The sequence below is a fragment of the Syngnathus typhle genome, linkage group LG3, assembly GCF_033458585.1.
Source record: "Syngnathus typhle isolate RoL2023-S1 ecotype Sweden linkage group LG3, RoL_Styp_1.0, whole genome shotgun sequence".
NCBI classification, from domain to species: Eukaryota; Metazoa; Chordata; class Actinopteri; order Syngnathiformes; family Syngnathidae; genus Syngnathus; species Syngnathus typhle.
The window spans coordinates 4707200-4728415 of record NC_083740.1 but is presented as its reverse complement, the minus strand read 5'-3'; the positions used below and the strand labels follow the sequence as shown (position 1 = coordinate 4728415).

At 42.6% G+C, this 21216-nt stretch overlaps 2 protein-coding genes across 2 annotated transcripts in view; one reads left to right on the top strand and one right to left on the bottom strand.

The window, feature by feature from the left end:
* Positions 1-117: 117 nt before the first annotated feature.
* mchr1a (melanin-concentrating hormone receptor 1a) lies at positions 118-2570 on the top strand. The gene is made up of 2 exons (XM_061273473.1): positions 118-172; positions 1321-2570. The coding sequence occupies exons 1-2, from the start codon at positions 118-120 to the stop codon at positions 2337-2339; spliced, it is 1074 nt and encodes a 357-aa protein (XP_061129457.1). The 3' UTR covers positions 2340-2570.
* Positions 2571-2694: 124 nt separating this feature from the next.
* The window catches only part of usp43a (ubiquitin specific peptidase 43a), a 29919-nt gene continuing 11397 nt past the window's right edge, over positions 2695-21216 (bottom strand). Inside the window, exons 3-16 of the mRNA XM_061273466.1 lie at positions 20261-20349; positions 18174-18266; positions 16847-16982; positions 16604-16748; positions 14648-14804; positions 13912-14023; positions 11484-11587; positions 9449-9526; positions 9209-9338; positions 7497-7616; positions 7120-7369; positions 6169-6327; positions 5107-5268; positions 2695-4796 (exon numbers count right to left, since the gene is read on the bottom strand). Coding sequence (XP_061129450.1) covers positions 3745-4796; positions 5107-5268; positions 6169-6327; positions 7120-7369; positions 7497-7616; positions 9209-9338; positions 9449-9526; positions 11484-11587; positions 13912-14023; positions 14648-14804; positions 16604-16748; positions 16847-16982; positions 18174-18266; positions 20261-20349 — 2787 coding nt within the window. The 3' untranslated portion in view covers positions 2695-3744. The remainder of the gene's footprint in view (positions 4797-5106; positions 5269-6168; positions 6328-7119; positions 7370-7496; positions 7617-9208; positions 9339-9448; positions 9527-11483; positions 11588-13911; positions 14024-14647; positions 14805-16603; positions 16749-16846; positions 16983-18173; positions 18267-20260; positions 20350-21216) is intronic.

Sequence of the window (21216 nt, the reverse complement as noted above, 5' to 3'; positions counted from 1 at the left end):
GTGTGAACACCAAACGCCTCATTCTTAGACCGCTCAGAGCAACGGAGCTCTTGGATTAACTAAGAGAAAGGATTTTTTTTTCTTTCAAATTTTTTATTTGACTAACTAGCTTAAGATATGGATTTTCTCAATGAGTCCAATTTCTCTCTAGGGTACATCAATGCAACATTAGGTGGGTGATCATCAGCCAGTTCTGTTATATCATGGTTGAAGTGGTTAGTTTTTTTGAAGTCATACTGGTTTCCATCTAAAACCAAACATGCTTTTGTTTCTTACAGCTGCATCACAGCATTCCCACTGTAAGAAAGAAACATCACCATCCATATCACGTCTTTTTACAACACTACTCAAAGCTATTTTCTTTTTGCTTTATTTGGTAAGTTATTTGTAACTTTGGTCCATTTGTGTTTATTACATTATCTGAAATAGCACACTTGCTATTGTCCAGTTTTCAATTGCCTGTTTTGTATTCTGTCAAAAAACAAAATCATATCTGCTTGACATACTGTCGATAACCTGGTCTCCTTAACTCTACCTTTTTCTCTCTGCTTGGTTTGCTTATCCGTCACATATCAGCAGTCCTGTTCATTCTCATTTCAGATAACAATAATTTCATAACTTTACTCCACGGTGCTTTATTTCTCACTCGCCAAGTCGCGAATCAGAATGACATCAGTGACCTTTCCTCTCTCACTCCCATTCATCTTTTCTTACAACGTACTTCTAGTTGAGTGGAGCATTGAATGACAGTTGGAAATGAATGTAACTGGCTGTTCACAATTTCTGCCTTTCTTCATATTTCTTTCACCTCATGCTCAACTTCAGTCCCTCGCTTAGTGGTGTGCGATAATGCATATTTTGGTGTCAATCCTTTATAAAGTAATATACAACCAGTATTTTCAATCATTATGATGGATTGGATTATTTTCGAACAAATATAAACTGCACAAAGGATGATCGATAGAACAATTCGAGTTTAGTGAATTCTGTTTAGTTCCATTTCTTCTGTACAGTTTATTTATTTAAGATTATCACGTCGCAAATAATAGCAAACATGAAGTACAATGTGTTCAGGTAATCCATTACAGAAATAAACATAAGCAATAAAACAAATTAAGTGTAAAAAATTAAACAATCTCTAATTACTGTTGTGCAAAAGTTTTGTTTAGAGATTTAGAGGAAAAAAAACCAAAGTGTAAATAATTCAACAATCTCCACACACTGTTGCTGTGCAAAAGTTTTGTTTAGAGATTTTTTTTCCCGAACTTTTACACGCTAACTTTACCAAGTGTCCTGTCCGCTGCTTTGTTGCATCTCCAGCCGCGGACAGACCTCCTCACTGCAGCACCATCCTGCTTGTCATCTTTGGCGTCATCTTTCTCTTTGGTATCCTGGGCAACAGCATCGTCATCTACACCATTATGAAAAAAAACAACTGTCGCACCAAGCAAACGGTCCCCGACGTCTTCATCCTTAACTTGTCCGTCGTCGACGTCCTCTTCTTGCTGGGGATGCCCTTCCTGATCCACCAGTTGCTAGGTAACGGCACCTGGCGCTTTGGGGCCGCCATGTGCACGATCATCACGGCGCTGGACTCCAACAGTCAGATGGTGAGCACGTACATCCTCACGGCCATGACGCTGGACCGCTACGTGGCCACGGTGCATCCCATCCGCTTCAATTACATCCGCACGCCATGCGTGGCCTCCCTTGTCATCGCCGTCGTCTGGGCTCTGTCCCTGATCACCATCATCCCCGTGTGGATGTACGCCGGGCTCATGCCCCTACCTGGAGGACTGGTGGCCTGCGCCTTACTCCTGCCCAACCCGGTCACCGACACGTATTGGTTCACGCTGTACCAGTTCTTCTTTGCCTTCGCCATCCCTCTGGCCATCATCTGCCGAGTGTTTTTCAAGATCCTGAAGCACATGTCCACCAGTGTAGCCCCGCTGCCCCAGAAGAGCCTGAGGGTGCGCGTCAGGAATGTGACACGAATGGCGGTGGCCATCTGTTTGGCTTTTTTTATCTGCTGGGCGCCCTACTACATCCTGCAGTTGGTCCACCTGGGCGTGCAAAACCCCAGCGTGGCCTTCTCCTACGCCTACAACATCGCCATCAGCATGGGCTACGCCAATAGCTGCATCAACCCTTTCCTCTACATTGTCCTGAGCGAGACCTTCAAGAGGCACTTTGTCAGAGCTGTGCGGCCTGCAAACAGGAAATTCAAAGTCCATTCTAACACCACAGAGGCTCGTAGCGTGAGCGTCAGGATGGTGCCCGAAGGCGCTCACCTGGAGCCGGTAGCTAGGGAGATACCTTCAAGTGTCGCTCCGCAGTAATCAAAATATGCTTTACCTTTGGTGGATTAGATGCGCTGGTTAATCCGTTTTAGTGTCATGGTGCTTGACGATTTTCACCCTGGGTTGGTAACTGAGCTGCTTGGAGTTTTGGAGTGTGTGTGTGTGTCTGGGAAGGCACACTCAACAGGTAGCAGCTGTTACTCACACATTTGCTGGCAAGATGACAAAAGGCAGCCCGCAATGTCTCCATGGTCAGGCTCCGCAACCATTTGTCACGGTAACAAGGATCCAGATTTACTGTACCATTGGCCCATCTGTATACAGGGTGAGGGTACAGAGAAGTTTACTTGCATGACAAAACTAATAAATAAATAAATTACAGTGTGTAAACAAGTTTGTGTTGTAATTCTACAGCTTTTTAATGAAAGCATTTTACAGTTACTGGTTATTGATTGTGAGAAAATGCATTGTTGTCTGTCACTGCCACATTTTTGCATGGATTATTATTTTTTTTTTGCCAGCCACACCAGAGAGGGGGCTGTGGTGGTGAAGAAATAAATTCAGCAGTCAAAGGAAAACCACTTATTCCAAATCCTTCTGTTACTGTATCCAACCCCGAATTTATAAATATAAAAACATTTGTCCTGTATTATGTCGACTGTTTTGTTATTATTGTTATAATTATTAATTCTTGAAAAAGCTGATGTGTTGGACGAAATGTTTTTTCAATCAGCAGGAGAAAAAAAGTCAATTTCAACATTTTAAAAAATCCCAAATTGGATCATTTGTGTTATGTTAATAAAGGACAAAATTAATAAAAATACCACGAGTAAAAATTTGTTGGCTAGTGTGATTGAAATCAATTTTTTGGCAGAAGGGGAGGGGCTCTGTATGACGTGAGGTATGATGAGACAAAGCATGACTCTTCCCAAATAGACAAAAAAGGACAAGCGATTCAGAAACAGAATTGCTGCCATCAAACACATAAACACACAATGGTAGTCGCTAAAATAAAGTCCATATGCTTGTCATTCTTAATTTGCTTGGGAATGCAGCAATTTGCCGTCACTACTTGCCAATTAAAGTGTTTAACGACTGGACAAGTGAACGAGCGGATGTGTATTAGCAGCGTTAAAGCCATTCTACATTCTCCTCGATGAACACAATCAGTGTGTCGTGACTGTTAGCAAACTCCACCAATAAAGGATTACAAAAATATTATGACACGCATGTGCTAGGTAGGTAAAGTGTGCTTTCAGTGCTCAAAAGACAGATTGTGTCTGAACTGCATAGAAGTTGCTCAGGCACTTGTTTCAAGTCTCGGTAGTTCAGAGAGGACACAAAATGTATCCAAGCGTAGAACCTGCTTCATTGGAGTCCAAGTGAGTTAATTGTGCTCTATTGCTCTGACTCGACAGGCTGGTGCTCTTTTAAGGCGCCCTCCTTAAAAGCTGGATTCCGGAACGTTCTTTTTGCGTCCCAGAGACCCGGTGCTGTAGCGAGGCCTCGGCAAGCTCCCGTAAGACGTCTTTTCTGTCGTCGGGTTACGGATCTGGCCCGCGGACGTGCCGTTGCGATGTAGCGAGGCCGTCCTACGCGCGCTCTGATCCGTCCTGGCCGGGAGGCTGGACGAGCTCTGCGAGCGCTTGATGTCGGATGAGCTCCGCCCAGCTTTCCCGTTTGAGAGTTCTTTGCCATGAGACTTGCTCTGCTCGCTTAAGGCTGCTCCGTTAGACATGGACAGCCTGGAAAGAGTCCTCCTTCCGCCGTCTTCATCCGTACCCTCCTTGGATCTCCCGGAGTCCTTGTCCCTCTTCATGAAGTTACCTTTAAGAAAAGACAGGAGCCCCTCATGGCTCTTGGGCTTTGCACTTCCTTCGTTTACGACGCGCCGTTCCCCGTCCGCCTGGTTGTCTTTCGGCTTTCTGAGAGTACCACCAAAAATGCTGGAGGTGTTCGAGCTGCTGTGAACACCAGAACTGGATGCTTGCTTCATCTCCTGCTGGGCTTTGGAGGAGCTTTGCCTCTTGGAGTCTTTTCTCCTGCTAAAAGTGTTACTACTGCCTTCTTCTCTCGACGGGCTCTCCTTTCTGCGCCTCAAGCTGGACGTTTGATCCGATGGCCGTCTCTGGCCCGCCGGCACTTGTTTGGATTCATCTCCTGCTTTACCCATGCTACTGATCCTCCCCGCACTGGAGGATCTGACCGCCCGGCCGGAATTGTTCTCCTTGACGCTTCGAGGTTCATTCATTAACGACTCTATGGGATCCTTGGTGCAGCGAGGCCGGCGACCAGACTCCAAATACTCAACCAGCTCTGCCGGGGCGGCATCTTGAACATCCGGAGGCGCCGGGTTAGGTTTCCGGCGGTCTCTGGAGCCAAGAGACCAACGTAAGGGTAGCACCTTGTTAAGGGTCTCCTTGTCCTTGTTGGGTGCCCTCATACTAAGGCTCCGCCCTTGCAGTCCCCTCAAAATAGGCCGACTTCCAAAGCCCCCTTAAAAGTGACAACAGAGAGGACGATAATTAAAAACAAGCAACAGTTATATTGAACAACAGGGAGCTGATGTTTGATCTTCAGTCGTTCTGCAGATTTTTGTTTCGCTCCTGTCAGAAATGCCAATATAAAACACATTTACTCCGAGTAGGGAAAAATAATTGGTAGCTGTCTTCATTTTATTTGTGCAGAGATGCTTTGTATGCCCGCCTCCCAGATGCAACCCAAAACATGCCAAAGCATAAATTGCCATCCGAGAAGAAGCCTCGCTTAGTAAACAACTCTCCGCGCACTGACACCTGCCACTCACCTCCTTCCTCTTTAGAAGCATTCTCAAGGAAGACGGGAGAGTCGGGGGAGTCGGGAAGGAAAGACGGGCAGATAGTGGAGGAGCGCGACACCAGGCTGCCTCGCTTGCTTTCTCCCGTCAAGCGGATTAACCAGTGGTCTGACACCGAAGAACTTGTAGAGCCTGAGGGGGACACAAGGCAGCGGGGGAGGAAAAGGGTGACACAATCCATTATGCAAAACATTTGCTGGCACAGTTTGCACTTGGAATGATGCGTTGGAAAAGAGATGAGAAGCTTAAAGTTTAATGACATCTGGTTCAAGCAAGGCCTCTATGTGAGACTCCACTTTTCACAAGAGGCAAAAATTCTTGCCACTAACTGGGAAAGGAAAAAAAAAAAGGTGAGAAAACATGCCCGAGGAGTAAATAGAAGAGAACCTCTGTGCCCTCCATTGTTGTTGTGTGCTAAGGTCTCTTGTTGCAGCTCTACCGTCAATACAATTTTTTATTTTTTGCTATAACAAAAAACATTTTGGTTCCTATTTAAATTTATATTCTAATATGTTGGTTCCTTGAGATGTTTAAGTGAATGCATCCTTTTTTTTTTTTTTTTCTTCTTTTGCATACATTTCACAAGTCAGTGTGTAAAAATACAAGCTCAATGACATCATTCAAAATAAAAGTATGCAGAACTCTATGTCACATTCCAAATCATTTGTCTTTTTGGACGCGTTAGCTTTGATTTGCTCCGACTCACAGCGACATGGAGGCAGCAGTATCATAGCAACTCACAGAGGGAAATTAGTATACTGGTGACTACTCTTCGAGTTGAGCAAAAGCAATTGATTTAAAAAACAAAAAGCAATCCAATAATAACAATCTAAAAAATAAATATTATCTCCATTTATATTCAGGCTCCAGAATGGAGGATAACTTTTGCAATACACCATCAGTAAGCTTTTCTCATGATACTTTCAAATATGTCACCGCTGTTAATTTTCCCATTCGATTATTTCGTTACGTCACCCTCATTTGCGTCTTTCTAACCAGTTACACGTGATTTGTTACCGTCTCACAGCATACCTCTGTAAGAGCTGCTGGCCGACCATGGAGGAATGATGTTCCTTCTTTGGTAGAAGAGAATGTAGGCCCCTCTGGTGCAGATTTCCTCTTCTGGGACCAAATCCACGCTGCTGTCGTCATAGCTGTACCACACGCCGTCCACAGAGTTCCGGCAATAGGCTGGTGACAAACACAAACGTTGATTAGCAAAGCATCATTTGGGAGTAAAAGAAAGTTGGCTTTCGTTTTACTATGAGAGACAATTTTAGACCAATAGCCAGGTAATTGAAAATATCTGGGATGAGTCGTAGTGGATGATCCCGAATGTCTTCCAGTCATGTTTTAAAACAATGCAAAGTAGAGCTAAAAAGTTTTTTTTTTCTTCAAATTATTTTAGCAACTTAGCTTTACCCCTAGCTCGCAAGCAGCAGCTCAGAGAGGAATGACCTGTGATGGGAAATGCTGCTACTGGTTAGCGAGTTTGGCGGGAGAACAGCGAGACGGCGTATGCGTGTTAAAGAGTTGATATGATGGATTAAGAGTCAGTCAGGAGTTCTTTAAAAAAAATAAAAAAATAAAAGCGTTCACTTGATTGCAGTGTCTGGAATCGCGATTTTGATCAATAAACGACTTTTGTGGAGAAGTATTACACAACAACATTTATTTCTGATGTGTCATCTTTAAATTGGTTCAATTACGGTTGGGGAAAACTGATATCGGTATTTCTGGCTCACAGAATTATGTGTTTGAGCCTTGGTAGGTCTGAATTCGGCTTTACTTCTCTGTCTTTGGCGCTCCAAAGGGTTCTATTTTAGGACCACTGCTTTTCTCTTCCAACATGGTTCCATCCTGAAATAACACGGGCTTTCCTTCCATCCATAGGCGGATGACAGACAGACTTCCATGCCATTCAAACACCTTCTCCTTAAAACCGCTTTTATTGTATCTAGTTTGGGCCGAGTGTTGCATTACCGGTGTAGTGTCCACCGTGCATTCCTCCGTGGTGATTGCACACGGCGTAGAGATCATACAGGTAGTCGTGTGGGAGCGTCATGTCTGCAGGTGGGCGGTGCTGCCCAGAGGACTTTGCCCAGGATGTGGGCCATGGCCCACTGTTCAGGTTACGCATACTCTGGCTCCTCTTCACAACGTGAGGGGCCATGTCCAAAGCAGTCAGCGGGAAATGCACCAGCGATGAAAGCTTGTTTCTGCGCTCGCCTACCTATTGGAGGAGGGCGGGACATTTTAAATCTAACAGACTCAATACTGCCCGAGCGGTCCGTCATTTGACCAAATGTGCAATACACACGATGTCTCTCGTGGACATGTGATGCTTTCATCGTGCGTACCTGTCGAAAGCGCTTGAGATGAAGGATGAGTATGTCAGGCAGAGTCCACAAGCTCATTTTCACCATGCCCTGTTGCATTTGCTTGCAGTGGGGGCACTTCCAGGCATCATCCGGTGCAAGCTGCAATCAGTTCAATGACCTTCAATTTGACATGTTTTCATTGACAGTTGGCTTTGGAAGCCTTTGGACAGTGACAGGGTCTTAAATATTTTACACAGCACTGCAGGAGATGGCCGAGGAAACCAAAAAATAAGCCCTTTTTCTGTCGACTTTCAATTTGATGTTTCACATTAATCTTACCATTTTGGAATTGCTAGCCTATTTAAGAAATAATAACTCTGTTTACAGGCGCAAAAGCAATTGGAGAAAATCACATTTGAAATACACAACTCTAATGTTCAATACTTGATTGTTCATGGCTGCTTGAAGACTGAATCTCAATGATTTGTACCCCTGAGTAAATATTTCCAAAGCTAACAGTACAAAAACGCTTTTAATGGAAGAATTTGTCATTTGAAAAACTCAAGACTGAAAAATAAGTTGAAAAATAGCAGCTCTATTTAATCCTTGTCTCTTCACCAAAATATTTATTGTCGAATTGAAGTGCCTTCCTTCATCCCAATGTGAGTCAACTGGCAGTGATGTCACATTTGACCCTCAACGAGATACGCGTTTTTTTTTTTTTTTTTAAGGCTAAGTATATTACACTTGCTATTTAAAAAAAAAAAAAAAAAAAAAAAAAAGGGGGGGGCAAAATTAGTGATGGTCAATGATCTTTCTCTCCAATGTTATGGACTAGGCTTCTCTAACATTTAAAAAAGCAAAACACAAGGCTGGGGTGGAAAATGTATGATATGACTGCAATGATTCACGCAAGCATGACGTGGGGAACAAAATCACTTCCTGCAATTTCAAACAATTGTTGGCAAATTGGTAAAAACAAGTTGACAAGATAGCATCAAATTCTCGCCCCTGAGCTCCAGAGTGGAGGAAAAATAGAGGGTCGTAATAAAGACCTTTTCTTATTTCCATCTCAAGGGTATAACAAATCACTTATTTTTTGTGTGTGTGGCACGGCCATAGTGGACCGTGTTTATCTGGATAATGCACACGATAAAAAAGCCCGAAAAAAACACACAAAAGAATCATTGTGGAGCTGTCGGAGAAGCTTTGACGTACCGACTATTTTGCTGGCATGCCCTTGACAATTTTTGGCTTTTACCAATATTTCAGCCTTTCAGTAAAGAAAAACAGGCCATGCTCTGTTGAACTGTGAAATATTATTACAGCAGCAGATGGTAATGCAGTTGATGCTTCTGGCACTGTACGCTTTGCATAAAGAGGCCTATTATGAACCATTTAATGGAAATTAAATGTTTAGCGAATAGACGAGTATTTGCATCTGCCACAAAATGTGATATTACACAAGGAAAAAATTGTAAGGCGACACACGTCATCCATTCTTTTGTGAAAAGTTGAAACCATTCGAGAGAGCAGAAGCAAGGTCGTCTGACGGACGCGCCAGCTGTCAAACCTAAAGGAGATGGAATCGCGTGCTTATGACTCATTCTGTGCTGTGCTGGCCTAACAACTGTCAAATTTGAGAGAATTAAAACAGCTGTGGTTCAGGAGAAATTTGGTCATCAATCAATTATCAAATCCAACGGGAATGTTGGGATACTTTGTTTCATTTCAAATGATTGTGATGTCACCTGCTCTTCTTTGGTATACAGCTGGAAACACTGATCAAGAGTGCAGCTATGTTGCTGGAGATGCTGCTGCTGTTGGTTCCTCACGCTTTCAGCATCTTGAACGACTTCTTCCTGGATGCTGCCAAACAGACTGGAGCAGACAGGTCGATTTGTTATAAAACGGTGACAAACGTAGGCGGACGCTCGCGAGATGATGCTTTTGGGCATCCCACTAGACTTTGCGGCGGTCACGCTGCTTACCAGTCTTTAAGCTTATGCTCCCACTCGATGACAACCTTCACATGGGGAGGTCCCCCCGGGCCACAAAATTTCAGTGCTCTAAAACGGGAATGTAGTAGAAATAGCAAGTCAAAAGCGGGACTGCCAAATTTCAATCCCTGGAATATCCTATTTGGAATTTGATGCAAATTAGGGGGGGGGGGGGGCACAAAAGGCTCGAAAGAAGGCTTGAAAGAAGGATCCATGTTTTGGAGGGATGTCAGGAGAATAATACAATCTGCAGATAGAACGTTATTTGGACTTCAATCATTGCCTGTGCAGTTAACAAAAGCATTTTGAACACTAGTTTATTTTATAAGCATTAGTCAAATGATGAGTCATGGTGATATTTACAGAGAAAAAAACCCAATTGTGATGGTGTGAATCGCAGGTAGGAAATATGCAGTAGTGTGTCCTCGAGTTTTAGCAACTTCAAAAAATCTTTGTGTACGTAACTATGGGGGGGGAAAAAAATCAAGTGACATTTGCTTAATCAAAAAGGTTATGAATCAATTGATTTTGGCATTGAAAGCGAGCTATAAGCATCATTAATGCTAAAGTACTTGTGGTTGCCATTTTCCTCGAAAGCACTTTGGCATTTTGACTGCCAAGAAAAATGTCACCCCTAAAGCTATGTTGGGATACGCTTTTGTTGCTGATGACAGGTTGCTTAAAATTCTGAAACGTAGAATTACATTTAGAATCAAATCAAGAAAGGGCTAATTCCGCCACTGTTTTCTAAGAGGATATTTAACATGTCAACTCACAAGGCTTGTCAGGCAGAGCATGAAAGAGTCGGAGGCATTAGAGTGCGCCTCGCGTTCGTTCGCGCGTTACACCCCCTTCTGTTTTTCGACGCATCAGATTCTTTTCAAAACAGTCCCTTTGCCGTTACATTCACTTAAGAATACCTTTTTATTACCTCAATGTCAGAAAGAGGAAAAAAAAATACTGACATTCAGTCTTTGTCAAACAGCGCGATCTTTCCGGCAGCTCATTGAATAAGGTTCATCATCCTTCAAGGATGCTCTCAACAGGTCCATGATTGTTATAGAATAGTTTGCAGTGAAACTTGTGCAATCACGCTCGAGCGAACTTATGATATTGATATTCAGCACCTGCTTTCAAGTAGGACTAAAGGCCATCTGCAGAAAAAGATGTTTTTTACTTTTGCGCTATGCTTGCTCGCTCCGTTTTTCTCCTCTTATTTATTGTGTTATCTGTTTATTTATTATTTATTCATCACTCTTACTATTGATTGTTTGAATTTTTGCCTTCTTGTTTTTATATTGTGTCGCGTACTCGTATGTCTATCGTGGTATGTGTCTCGTCACCGTGGGATGGAGAAAAACGTAATTTCGGTCTCTTTGTGTGTTGTGACATGTGGAGAGATCGACAATAAAGCTGACTTTGACTTTGACTTTGAAAAAAAAAGCCTCTTTAGAAAGTACTCGCTCATTTCCTTCAAATAGTTCGTTTAGATTTGTGTCGATCAAATGAACTTGTTTGCTGCGTTTTGCGATTTTAATGCTCAAGAAAACAGCTCGCCTTTTGTAATATTTTGGAGTGGAAAAGCCTTGAAGCAAAATCCTCCATCAGCAGCCTGGATGTTTTCATTTGGGTTTTTTTTCCCTAATCCAAACACTCGTCCTTCTCTTGCAGCCTACCTCCTCCACCGTTTAAGTGCTGTGTATTGCAAGTGTCCTTTGGCCCTACTTCTCTTTTTTTTTCTTCTTCTTTTTTATCCACACTACAAGATTTTCTCCTAACCTCTTCTGCCTTCGAGGTGTTTTCACCTGTTGAACCACCACTCGTAAGCACCTCAAGAGATGCGAAGTCTTAACAACAAGGTTAGGCGCGAAGTTATTTCCACCGGGTGCATTTCGATGAAAGGGCTTGACCATGCGATTGTTGCTCATTGATAACAATCTCAAAACATTCGTTGATGACTCAAAAGGATCCATTTCAGATAAGAAAAAAATATATATTTTGGTGTCATTGTTTGTGTGACTCCTACCTGTCGACGGCAGGGTGGTGCAACGGTCTGCTGTCTTGAGGTGAAAGGTAGCTGGGAGATGATGATCCTCCCACCACTCGGATTTTAAACAGCACTCTGGTGTTCTGCAGTTGGAGACACGCTCGTTACATGACATATTCAGGAGTTTCCTCAGGGTGCCTCAGGGCAGCTTTTGTGTTAGTTAGATCAACAGAATTTAATTCGAATAATCGCACTTATTAGTTATTCATATATTAGAATTATTCATCTCTGGACTCCCATATGCCTAAAATATTTAACCTTTTTTTTTTTTGTATTTATTTATTTTTTTATTTTAAATGTAGATCAAAATGTACATACACTACATACACATAAACAGTTCTTTAATTCACTAAAACGAGTATTAAGTTTGCATGTTTAATACAATTTCACATAAAATTCTGCCACCTTTGCGCTTGGAAGAAATGAATCCAAATCCATCTTTTAGAAATATTTTAAAACACTGCAGAGTTGACAAATTAGGGGCCCGATCTGCCTTTTTACGTACTATTTTAAAGAAGATTGCGTTCAACTAATTACATGATTTTTGAACACTCCACCAACAATTTGTATTCAATGTTTTACCAGGTAAGCCAATTGAGAACACTTTCTCATTTACAATGGCGACCTGGGGGCAAGGTGTGGGAAGTGTCTTGCCCAAGGACACAACGACATGACGTGACTGTGACAGAGCTGGGATCGAACCACCAACCCGGTTCCTAAACGACCCACTCTACTGCCTGAGCCACAGCCGCCACGATCTGTAGAAAACCTTTCAAATGGACTTTCTGACAAATCGGTACCAAGGCAGCAATTTTAGAAATACGTGCTCATGTAACACTCTTGTCTTCACCTTACTTGAGCAAAGTGCAGTTTTGGATACAGTGGAACACAAAAATCTTTTTGCTCTATCAAGAAAACACACAGGCGCTAAATGCACTTATCTCCAGCCATATTGATTTCTGCAACACTTTCCTCTCTGCTGTGCCAAGAAAAAAAAAAATAAAACTCAATTACTTAAGAATTCAGCAGAACATTTATTGACGAGGGCCAGACAGACAGGGCACATTATTTTTAGGTTATATGAGGTTGTCTGGAAATCAACTTTAAATTTGTTGGTAACTTTAGTTTATTGTACACTAGCCCGTTGGGCTGAGCAAATATGAGAAAAGTCTATGTCAATATTTAGTAAAAGGGATTATTTAATGAAAGTTTGAATTATTGCTCAAGCATAATGAATATTTTATAACTCCACAAAGTTTAGGAGAATAGAAAAAAAAAATCAATGTGAAAGAGAAATTTGATTTCTTCTCAGGTTATCTTAATCAAAACAACTGTTTGGAGCACCTTGATGATCTTCATTGAAAACACCCATCAGCGTTCAACTCGAGAAAGCAAACAACGGCTCAAAAATTGAAAACGATCGTCTGTTTTGAACTCGTCAATGCAAACAACGACCAAAAAACCTCAAAAGGTAACACCGCGAAAAACCTCTGGGTGGCGCCATAACACCTCATAAACGAGAAGACATGCCAGTGTCGCAACAGTCCCTGACTACACTGGAGGCAAAACGAAGCAAACTGCTAAAGGAGACACAAGATGTTTCTCAACATCTTTATCAGTGCAAGCATACATTTGTACAAATAGCACCTAAATAATAATATTGCTAACACAAGATGAACAAACATCCGGAAACAATATGGAAAAAGTCAGTCTTATCTTCAATCCTAAAACAAGATTTAATCATTCCAATATTTATTCCGCAAAGACCTACAAAAGGGACCAATTTACATGGACTTTGTGGTTGGAGGAGAGTTAAGATGCAAAGTGCATTTGTGCTCTTTTCAGAAAAACACAATGCATAAAAAAAGGAGCTTAATTACAAGTTTTAAGTCACTGTGACCACATGCCAAGAATTAGAAGGACTCACAAGTGCAATAATTAACCCAGTGTGTGGTAAATTACAACACAGGAGTTTCATATGCTGACTAACTTGACTCAGTTATAAAGGTAAAAAAATTAAAAAAATGTCCAGAAAAACCACCAGAGCCACTAAAAGTGAAAATACAATGGACAACAGTGGACCACTGAAGTGTTTTTTGTTGTTGTTTTTTTACTTGGTGTTTATCTCATGTTATGTAGTATGACCAAAAGGAATGTGCTGACGCAGTCATGAGAACTATGTAAAACGCTACTTTATAAATTTTTGTACATTTTTTTTCCAATGATGGTAAAAAAGAACCCTCATTTTCAATACGGACAGAAAACATAAAGTAATTTTTCATGCTCATACTTGGTCCTGTACTGAGCAGTGAAGGCAGAGTCCACTGTAATTGAAAATCCATCACACTTGTTTTCTGGCTTCACTGAGCCTTGAGGACGAGAAGCTACTGGAGCTGACGGCATTTACCTGAGCCTGAGATCTGTTCAGCATCAGATAATAGAGCTTGGTGAGGATGCTCTGCTGCAGCTGCTCCCAAGAGATGCTCCTGTCTTCCAGCATGAGAAATGGTGGCCCGAACCTTATAAGAACAGAGGGGAAAGATAAAAAATAAAAAATGGCCTCGAGGCATCTGGAGCTCATGTCAAAGCAAATAAATTAAAAAAACATTGGCCTTCTAACCCACGCGACACCTCAGAATGGAGATTGCCGTCATGAGCCGACAAGTCAAGTCAGCCCGGAGAGTCGATGCTGCATTCAGTAAACATTAGGAAGGACTCAATGAGGACATAACTGCAAACAATTACTGTGAGCAGAGTGAGTGAAGGTGACACCTGGTTAAATCCATCATCCACAATCAAAAAGGAAAATCCAATAATGGGCCTGAAGGGGAAATTGCACAGTAAAGTGTACACAATCCATCCTAATATCTATCTTGGCTTAGAAGTGAAATAAAGTTGGACAGTAATTATTTCTTTTTTCATATGAATTTCAAGTCATGGAGCTCCATTCAATTGATTGATGCTTTCCCAAAACGCGATGTTTTAAATTTTGAGGGACTGGTGATTAACTTTGAAATTATTCCTGGGCATTTGAAGAGTGACATTTCTGACATTCCCGTTACACGCCCGGTGCGCTCACGCCTTCCTATATTGCCGTTTTGATGTCATGAAAGACTGAGCAAGCCTCCAAATCCACAGCTCACCTGACAGCCTGCTGACCACAGCCAGATGTGTTGCAGATGAGGAGCAGAACCTTGGAGGAGCCTCCCTGGTTCAGGTACTCGGTTGATACGGCACCGGATGATGGCAACCTCGCAGACGAGGAGCTGAATGGGGAATTGGGGAGGCTGTGGTGATACCCTGAAAATAGAAGCGCAGAGGACAAATTATTCTTGGATGCAACTGTGAAATAGAACAAGTCACTTGAGGTGACGCAAAACGTTTTATTTTCTGAGATACACAAACTTGGGTTTTATCGAATGATTTACTTACACAGTGCTTTATTTTATTTTTTTCAAACCGATCGATTTCGACCACAAACTGACATCACAAGGCACACGGGGAAGAAGCTGATTAATTATTTGACGCCATTTCAAATTAAGTCCTTCATTAAGTTGAAGCCATGACAATTGTTCAACAAAAATATAGCAGAAATATACAACCAAAAATAAACCAGTGGCAGCTCAACAAATATTTTCTTTTAATTTAATAAACTGTTATGTCTATTTACTGTTTAATACATTTCTACCAAGTATGCCCAGCCCTGATTATTATTTTTTTTTCCAGTCACCAACAGTGGATAAGTAATATAAGGTGCATAATGGGGGGCACCATGTGCCGTGTCTCCTGCCAGACTCCTGTCAATTTTCACCTCCTCCTTTTACACCTTCCTGCTAGTAGGAGGTGAAGATGAGGTCACTCTCACTGGAGCACAAGAACCAGCATGTTGCACTTTAGCGCTCAAGAAAGTAGAACACACCGAGGTTTCCACACTCTTGATTGTATTATACAATGGTGGATAAGTGGAGGACTGGAGTCACATGGCCTGAGTTGAGTCTGAATCCAGCCCCTGATTTGAGAAATCTTGACTTGCACTTGAATTTTGAAGCGTAACATTTTCTGTAGAGAAGTGAGAAGTCATGCATTGGATGGAGGAGACTTCTGACACGATGTGCCTTAACAAATATAGTGAGTGAGTTCTGTCACTAACACTGCGCACAGCGAGTAAAAATAGCCAGAGGGTTTTGAGCTTAAACCCGCGTGAATCAAAGGTCACGACTGTAAACAGGCATCAATGGCCGCACACCACCTGAGCTCTCTGCTGACTGTGAAGAAAGAGATTAGGTGGAGGAAAGAAGCCAGATGCAGCCTTCTCCCACTCGCTGTTTGGTGATTTTCCATCGCAGTTACATGTCAGCCTCCAATTTTCTTTTGTATAAAAATATCTGGTAATTTTTTTTTTAGTCACGTAAAATGAGGAGAACAACATGCATTTGTCCAATGAAACTTATTTTGTCATCGGCCAGGTGCAAGTGTTTGTTTATCATACGAATGTTGAGTTAAATTTAAGCCTTATAAGCCAAGTTCTCCTTTTTTTTTTTTGGGTCAATTTATTGATATTTTTTTTAAAATAAGTGAAGGAATCCTCCAGCCAATATTGTAAGCCTTTAGCAAATTAATTCCATCTAATCTCGAGTGACGGATGCCGTTTTCCTCACTAACATTAGATGTTTGTTATTTCTCCATAAGGCCTGTGGGGACAGCTACTCGAGCAAAGAGAGTAGCAGACATCTATTTAAAGTTTTAAGGAGAAGTCTAGGGACTTGGAGGCGGGCTCTCCTTCCACTAATTTTTGTTTTTTTACACCTTTAGCTCCTGAATTGAATTATTATGGAAATGTATTGTCATGTTTACTTCGTTTAATGACCTAGGAGCTCATTCAGGTGAGATGTTGCTGGAGATAAAATAAAAATAATTTTGGATGATGTGACACACCGGGGTGGCATTGAGAAATGGAGAAATATACATACGAGGTGTCTGTGGGAATGCTCGGCAATCAAAATGGGAAGGAGAGTGGGCACAAGAGGATGGCATTTGGATGATGATGGGAAATCTGGGCTGGAGCGATGATGACGCGTGTAACCCGTTACCATGGTTACCTGAGTGTGGCGCGGAGCCCCCGCGACCGTGGGGAGGCGGCGCTTGAAAGGCGTAGATGACGTCACTATCAGCGATGGCTGTCAGGTCGTCGTCATCTGAGAAGGAACGTTGGAATCCCGTGGAGTACAACTCGGCCAGGATGACCTGCACCAGGAGAACGGGATAGGACGCAGAACTTGTTCAAGGTCTTACGAGAAGCTGTGAAGTTCAGCATAATGGTCAGAAACTAAGAAAATGCGGACCTGGTCCGGAGAGACGCCTCCTTCCTCGGCTACCATGGCTCTCAAAGTCGACATTGAGCCAAAGAGTGGCACAGCGAGCCCCACTCGTAGATACCGCTGACCCTTGGTACTGAATACCAGCGTCACACACATTGGCCTGCAAACAGAGAAGCATCAGAGAAGAACTTTGCCTCTTGTGTCCAGAATGTGCAGTTAGCCTTGAATTGAAAAAAAAAACGTGTCATCCATCCATCTAGCCATTGTATGTACGGAATGATGAAGTTTTTAGATTGAAATGTTTCGATATGCAACACGGTTTTGGGAAATAGTTGATTTGTGGCGCCGTTGTAGTAAATCCAATTTCTCCGACACGGATAATCTAATTTGTCTGAGTGTGACTTCAAGTCTAATTGGATTATTCTCACATCTCTTTACGACTCAACTCTAGAATGTGGTAGGAGGGAGGACATTAATCCGTTGTTGTTTTAATAATGTAGGATGCTGCTGGGTCAGACAGAACTATGAGAAATAAAACGGGAGCGTGTGGGATGACTGTGGAGACCAACAGGAAATGGGGACATCATCGAGAAAACTGTTATAGCTTTATGCTAACCGATCTGTCTCTCTCTCTACGCACGCACACATACACACACACGATAACACACAAATTTGTGTCTTGAGTATGTTGTTTGTGGACATTTGGAAAGTTTTCTTTCCAGTTTATCCAAAGCTCCTATTTCCACTGAGCGGTAAAGTTTAAAAGTTTAATTCCGCGTATTTTCGGAATTGTATAATTGGTATTATCGGCAGCGCGCAGGCATCAGCGTCCTGCTGCTAGCCTGCTCATGCTTTTGGGAGCTCAAACTCCGCAGGCCTTTGACTTAAATACTGCTGCAGAAGAAGCATGGAATCGCAGCAGCTTGGCTGGAAGCTCGCTGCGTTTTTGTCATGAACGGGAGCGCGTGGCGTCAAAGGAAACACAATTCTGTCGGTCCCAGTGTGGCCTGTCAGCATGACATGTGGAACAAAGTATTTATTGGGCGGTGGGAATGCTGAAAGATTTGCTACATTCTATTCAGTCAGCTGTGTATCTTTTGTCAACATGGTCGGTCACTCTCGGACAAAATTATACAGAGAGGCAACGGTCTTAGACTGGATTTATACTTCAGGTCCAAGCGCCGAATCTCGAATGAACACAGAAATCAGCATACATAAATTCAAATTTATAAATCAAATGTAGTATACAAGTGCTGGATGACCACAAATTGGTATCAGGAATTATTTTGCTTATTAAAAAAATAGACATGCCAAGGTAAAGATTTACAGCGGGTGTTGTGTTTTTTCGTACCTGGTTTGTCGCAGAGGGATGGGAAGGGAGATACATAAAAAGGGGTCGAAGGTGTTGCTCTGCTTAAGGCAATGAGGGCAAGTCAGAGATGACCTGGGGAGACAAATAAAAGAAATGACAAACAAGATTTGACTTTGACCTAGTAAAATATTCATATTTTTTAGTCTAAGAATGCCGGAACTTTAACAAGACCAAAAAAAAAAGGATGATGAGGGCAGCATAAGCCTCTGAAATTGATAGGAAAATAAAAGCCAGTGAGAAAAGAGACAAAGGGAGCGACAACACAAAGTGCAGGGAGCCCCAGCGAGGGGAGTTCTACATTAAATATGACCACAGGGGTCGAGCATGGGACAGCCAAGTTGACAAACGACTGAGCAAAGAGAAAAACACAAAAAGGACACAGTTAAGCTCGTTACACCCGCGGGAAGCAACACACACACACTTAATCATTAACATCATTCAACTTTTACTCGTAAGATTCACAGAAATCAGTGATGGCAAACTTTCTGAATAAATGACTACGGGTTCATTACAAATTAAGAGAATGGAACGAGGGACGGGAAACGACCTGTACAACTATCTCATCTTATTTGTGTTCTGCTTCATCTGGCACAGTGAAACTGCCAATTATTTAAGTCTTAAAAAAATAAATGAATAACTCAACCTTTGAGATGCTTTTTTTTTTTTTTTATACTAGATTTATGAGCGTCTCTCGTCCAACATGCATTATATAAGCCCGTCCGTCGTACACATTATATAAACTAGCTAGATGATGTCTCGGAGACAACAGGCCATTAAAAATAGTCTACCCCGCAAAGTCAGAGTGACAGACAGAAAGGAAGAGCGAGGCCTCGACAAAGATGCTTTCAAACACAAAGCGTGGAGACACGGGCGAGCGCCGACTCCCACGTTTGCATCCCCATACACAAGACAGCGCGGGCTCTAATCGTAAACATTTATTCAGATCAGACAACTCGGCTGACTCCCTCTGAGGAGCATCTACGGAAGATATGAAAGGACCGGAGAAGGAAGATGAGAGGAAGGGAGACCAACTGAACTGACGGAAGAGACTGAGTGACAGTTGCGGGTCAACAAATATGACGCAAACAAAACCCGGGAAACAAAAATCACAAAAATGGCCGACTGACGATCACAGCAGCGAGATATGTTGACAGCAAATGATTGGCGATGAAATGGAAATCAAGTGACACCGGTGAGGATGAGCAGCACATAGAATGAAAGGATGGAGCCTTGAATTGTTTTCAGTTGCTAGGCAACATGAAAGTTAGGGAGGCTGCCTTGCCCAATGATCTTTTAATTCATGGCTTTTTGACACCAATAACATACACAAGCTACATTATCAATCCATTTAACACTTTGTCAAGTCCGGCAAGTAGCTAGCCAAGCAGTTTACAAAAGGAGCTAGCCTTGCAGTTAGCCTACGATGGCAATACGATGGAACAGATTGTTTATTATTGTGCTTGGACTTAACTGCTCATTAATAATCTGTAACGGCTTTTTGAAAATATCCCACTGTGGCTTACAACAGCTTTTTAGTTGAATTATGGAAATGTTCCAGATGTGGCCTCATTCTCTCCAGAACATTCTAATTCAAATGCACAGCTATACTGTGATTAAAAGGTACAATGGAAGAATCTATTCAAATAGATAGAGGCTAGTCGTTAAGAAACCCTTTCGATCAAGTTGGAGGGAAAATATTTCCTCAATATTTCCAGTCTTGCAGTTACACGATAAGCTTGTTAGCCGTGACGCTAAGCCAGCTAATCAGTGACAGAATGTCCGACTGTTAGAGTACCAACTCACCGCCGCTGTGGACTTAACAAGAGCTGTCAATCAAACAAGTGATTACAAACCCACTCTGGATGTGGTTTTGTGTGTTGTTCCTTTCATTGCTCCATTTGATGGTTGAGTGTTTACAAGGTATTGGATATGGAATCAGGAGGATTTCTTTCCCCGGCTCAAATGTGACTCTTGCGTTTCTATTCAATCTTGTTGCTCGCCACTCAAGGCGAGGTGACTTTTTTGTCCGATAGAGGGCAGCGGAAGAAATGCTCGGGTGTTCCCACCTGTACTGGGCCTGAAAGTGTTCTTGGACGAAGCTATGGCGGCCTCTGGGCTGCTGCGTGCTGGTCAGGTCCTCCAGTGAGCTGGGTCCCTGAAGACACAGAGAAGAAAAGATTTTGAAAAGCTGAACCTCAGAGGTGTCAGGATTCCACCGACATTTTCGGGGCATTTAACGTCACCGTTTGGAATCACGTTCATGCGTGAAGTCAGCGGTCAACTTACCTCAAGTTCACATTTTAAAACAGGGGTGGGAAAATCGTGGCCTGGGGGCAGGAAACAGCTCCGTTATAACGCTCAACTGCCGGATCACAAGTGCCTAATTGAGGTTTGTGCAGTCATTATTTAATTAAAGCCACTGATTTCTGACCAACTTCGGCGCAGATTTCATTCTGCTGTGATCCACGCACAAATCCAAGACATCAACAAAGACGTGAGCTTGTTCTGACTGAAGATTTGCAAAGCGCCAGCAGTGATCGCACCCCCCGGGGGATGCCGACACACTTCTTCCTAACACAAGAACATATGCTCTTATTAAATCCCAGCTGATTCCTTGTAGCGGGCATTCATGCGGGACACTACTCAGCGTGCCTGTGCTGCTCGCTGGTGAGTGCGTGGGAGTTTGGCGAGAAGTCAGGTTGTGTATTTAGGGATGGCACAACAAAAATGAGAAGCGGTGCTGTGCTGTGTCCCTACAACACACAAGGCTGAAATGATCAGGATACTTGAGGACGGGAGTTGGTCCCTTTCTGCAAGTCGTACAAAACTTTGTTTTGAACAGCGGGAGAAACAGCTCCATGATGTGATGTTTAGAAATCCTTAATCATTTGTAAACAACCAGAGGCGGGTATGGTTGTGAGGCATCATAGGTTGCTCTCCATCCATTTAAACAAAACGCTGTCGAGGCAGCAAAGCGGCTGACTCACAACAATCCTTTCAATTGTGGACGGCCGCTGCTATT